General features: G+C 45.3%; 1 protein-coding gene across 1 annotated transcript in view; it reads right to left on the bottom strand.

The window, feature by feature from the left end:
* Positions 1-4,325, bottom strand: part of LOC105551614 (killer cell immunoglobulin-like receptor 3DL2) — a 14,684-nt gene that overhangs the window by 2,493 nt on the left and 7,866 nt on the right. Inside the window, 2 exon segments of the mRNA XM_011996933.1 lie at positions 2,200-2,493; positions 4,125-4,323. Of these exon segments, the coding sequence (XP_011852323.1) occupies positions 2,200-2,493; positions 4,125-4,323 (493 nt within the window).

Below are 4,325 nucleotides of genomic sequence, written 5' to 3'. Positions count from 1 at the left end.
GCAACCTCTGTCTCCTGAATTCAAGAAATTCTCTTGCCTCAGACACTCGAGTAGTGGTATTACAGGCGCTGACCACCATGCTCAGCTAAGTTTTGTACTTTTAGTGGAGACAGGGTTTTACTATGTTGGCCAGGTGGGCCTCGAACTCCTGGTCTCAGGTGATCCACCCACCTTGGCCTCTGAAAGTGCTGGGACTGCAGGTGTGAGCCACCATGCCCAGCCAATCCAATGCATTTTGACAAAGGTGTCAAGAACCTACAATCAGGAAAGGACAGTCTTTTCAATAAACGATGCGGGGAAAATGGGTTATCTATATGCAGGGAATGAAATTGCACCTGTACCTCTCACCATTCACAAAAGTCAAATCCAAATGGATTAAATACATGAGTCTAAGTCCTGAACCTATGAAGCATGTAGAAGAAAATACTGGGGAAATGCTTCAGGACATTTGTCTGAGAAAAGACATTGTGTTTAAAACCTCAAAAACACAAGTAATCAAAGCAAAAAACAGACCACAGGGATTACATCAAACTAAGCAGCTTCTGCACTGCCAGGCAAGCGACCAACAAAGTGAAGAGACAACCCACAGAATGGGAGCAAAGATTTGCAAACTATGCATCTAAATCGGCATTTATAACTAGAAATATAAGAAGCTCACGTAACGCAATAAAGCAAATAATTTAACTAGAAAATGGGTGAAAGACATGAACAGACATTTCGCCACAAACAAAGCATATAAATGGCCATCATGTATATGAAACACTGTTTAGTATCACTCATTATCAGAGAAATACAAATTAAAATCACAATGAATTTTCATCTCACCCCACTAAAATGGCTTTTATCTGCAATACAGGGAAAAAAATGCTGGCAAGATGGTAGAGAAAGGAGAATCCTTGTACCCTGTTTGTAGGAAGGTAAATTAGTACAGCCATTATGCAGAAAAGTATGGAAATTCATAAAGAAACTAAAAAGAAACTGGGCATGGTGGCTCACACCTGTAATCGCAGCACTTTGGGAGAGCGAGGCGGGCACCTCACTTGAAGTCAGGAGTTGAGAGCAGCCTGGCCAACATGGGGAAACCCTGTCTGTACTAAAAAATACGAAACATAGCTAGGCGTTGTGGTGTACACCTGTAATCCCAGCTCCCAGGGAATCTGAGGCAGAAGAATCATTTGAATCCAGGAGGCCTCTGCCTCCCAGGAGGTTGCAATGAGCCTAGATTGTGTCACTTGCACGCCAGCCTGGGCTACAGAGGAAGGCTCTGCCTCAAAAACAAAAACCAAACAAAAACCAAACAAAAGACTAAAAAGAGAATTTTCATAGTATTCACAAATTCACTATTGGGTTTACATCCAAAGGAAAGGACTTCAGTGTATGGAAGTTCTATCTGCACTCCCATGACTGTTTCAGCACAGTTCACAGTAGCGAAGATGTGGAGTCCACCAACCTGCCCATCAGTGGGTGAATGGATAGAGAGAATGTGGTACATACACACAGTGGAGACTACTCATCCGTAGAGTCAATAACATCCTGACATTTGCAGCCACATGATGGAACTGGAGCCCATTACAAAGATTCCCAATTCTCACCCTTATGCAAGAGCTCTAAAGTGGATCTCAAGAAGGTAGAGAGTAGAATGGTGGCTACAAGAGGCCAGGAAGGGAACGGTGGAGGGTAAAAACAAAACAAAACAAAAAACAAAACAAAACAGAATATAAATGCATTTATGACCACTAGACTTTACACTTAAAAATGGTAAAGGTGGTCAATTTTCTAGGTATATTTAACCTCAACAATTATTTTTTCAAATGAAAAGAAAAGGGTGTAAGGGTTGCTGGTGATGATATGTCTGTGTGGGTGAGAGGCTGGGATGGGCTTCTGGGAAATGGGTAAGGTTGAGGGGCTGAGGGAACCTCTGATCTCCCGAAACTGAGCCCAGTCTCCCTCCTCTGGGTCTGTCCTGACCAGTTTCTCCATCTGCCTGGGTGCCTGGAGCCCTGACCACGGACCACCACGCAGGCCATGCAGGAGGGTTTGGAGGTGCCCTCTCTGCCATCCTTCATCCTGATCCCGCCCTCACACCGAGGCTTGCTCTTCTCTCTGAACCTGTGCATGCTTCTCTCCATCATCAGCAGCAAGTTCCTCAGCTATGGCTCTGGGATCGTAAGACATGGGACAGGCATGGGGTTTCCTCACCTGTGACAGAAATGGGCAGTGGGTCACTCGAGTTTGACCACTTGTAGGGTGTGATACGGAAAGAACCGAAGCATCTGTAGGTTCCTCCGTGGGTTGCAGGGCCCAGAGGGAAGTTGGCCTGGAATATTCCATTGACGCTTCGTACTGCAGAGAGACTAAGTTCACGGGCCTCCCCCTCCCTGGATAGATGATACATGTCAAACGAGTTCTGGGAGCTGCAGGACAAGGTCATGTTCTCTCCTGCCTGAACCGTTGGGCCCGGCTGGGCTGAGAGAGAAGGTTTCTCATATAGACCTGGAAGGAGAAGAGGCAGTTTCTTCAGGGAGGTTGTTCCTTGTCACAGCTCCCCTCACATCTGAACTGTAAACTCGCTCCCCTGTTCTATGACCTAATGCCCTCTCTGTCTCTCACCCTTCACCTTGTGTCTCTTCATGTCTGTTTCCTCCTTCCACTTTCTCTGTCTCTCTAGGTCTCTGACCTCACTTCCCCAGCCCGTGATCTGTTTCCCCTTTTTGTATTGTTTTCTTCTCTCTGACTCTCCTTGGATTGTTGAAGTGATCCTCCTTTTTCTTTAATTCTGAGTTTCTCACTTTCTGTTTTGTTCATAACTTTCTGCACATTTCTATCTATTATCTATTGATTGATCTACCTATCTACTACCTGTCAATCTATGAATTATCTATCTGTAATCTATATCTATGTGTCATTTATCTATCTCTCTATCAATTGTCTGTCTATCCACCATCTATCTATTATCTATATCTATGTATCATCTGTCTGTTCCCTATCTGTCTGCCTCTCTGTCTCTATGTATCATCTACGTATCTATGTATCTATCTATGTGTCTATCTATCTGTCTATCTATCTATCTATCTATCTATCTATCTATCTATCTATCTATCTATCTATCTATCTATCATCATCATCATCTCTATGTATCATCTATCAGTCGTTATCTATGTATCTATAGCCCATCCATTATCTATCATCTACCTATTTATCATCTATCTATATCTATCTATCCATCTACCATCTGTCTCTCTCCATCTCCTTGTCTTTCTCTGCCTCTCAGTCTCTCTAGTTCTATTTGGAATCTCTGCAATCCATCCCCACATCTTTATCTATCTCTGTCTTTGTGCCCCCGCCCTCAGGGTTCTGATTTTGGAGCTTTTCTCTCCTCCCTTCCATCATTCTCTCCACTCCTCTGCCCTGTTTTCTGTCTCTTTATGTGTCTGTGAGTCTCTCAGTCCCCTTCCTCTGGCTCATTGTCTGTGTGTTTATGTCTTTGCTTTCTGATGTTCCTGATTTCTCTTGGTGTCTCTCAGGAATCTTATCATATGTGGGGTTATGTGGAATATGAGCCTCAGAATCCAGTGTGGGGACCCCACGTACACACAGCATACAGGGGTTGGTGTTCTGGGGCCACGATATCCTGGGACGATGACTCTCCACTGCACGGAAGGCAGAGGTGTCAGAACAAACACGGCATCTGTAGGTGCCACAAGGTCTGAGGCCACAGGGGCTGACTCAGGACAGAAATATGGGTGCCCTTGGGTTCTCCTGGTAGAAACACTTTGTGGAGGTAAAACAGAAATGAAGCTTCTAACCTGTTCCAGGTCTCTGAGCAAAGTCAGCTTGGAAGGACGCCTCTCTCTGGGACATGTCTGTCTGTCTGGGTGTCCCCTTTAACTCTTTCTCTATTTTCTACTTCCCTGTATGGCCCCTGTGTCTGTCCTCTGTTATGACACCTGGTCTGTACTTGTGTCTCCTGTTTCTCTGTCTCTGTTGGTACAGACCTCGCCAAGTCAGTCTCTCTCCATAAGAATCCCACGCTCATCTTCCTCATGACAACCCGGGGCTTCCAAGTCCTGGATCATTCACTCTGTGTCCCAGTGACAATGAGAAGAATGTCCGGACACTCTCACCTGTGATCACGATGTCCAGGGGGTCACTGGGAGCTGACAACACATAGGGGGAGTGAGTGACAGAACCGTAGCATCTGAAAGTCCCTGCAAGGTCAGACGTCGTGGAATTGATGGAATAGTTGGCCTGGGAACCCCCACCATGGAGCTCTCCAACAAGGTGCAACGGCTTCTCAAAGTTCACCTCACTGTGCAGAAAGAAGT

Source organism: Mandrillus leucophaeus, unplaced genomic scaffold (genome assembly GCF_000951045.1).
Source record: "Mandrillus leucophaeus isolate KB7577 unplaced genomic scaffold, Mleu.le_1.0 Scaffold53, whole genome shotgun sequence".
NCBI classification, from domain to species: Eukaryota; Metazoa; Chordata; class Mammalia; order Primates; family Cercopithecidae; genus Mandrillus; species Mandrillus leucophaeus.
The sequence above is the reverse complement of the archived record's forward strand: the minus strand, read 5'-3'. Positions and strand labels throughout refer to the sequence as shown.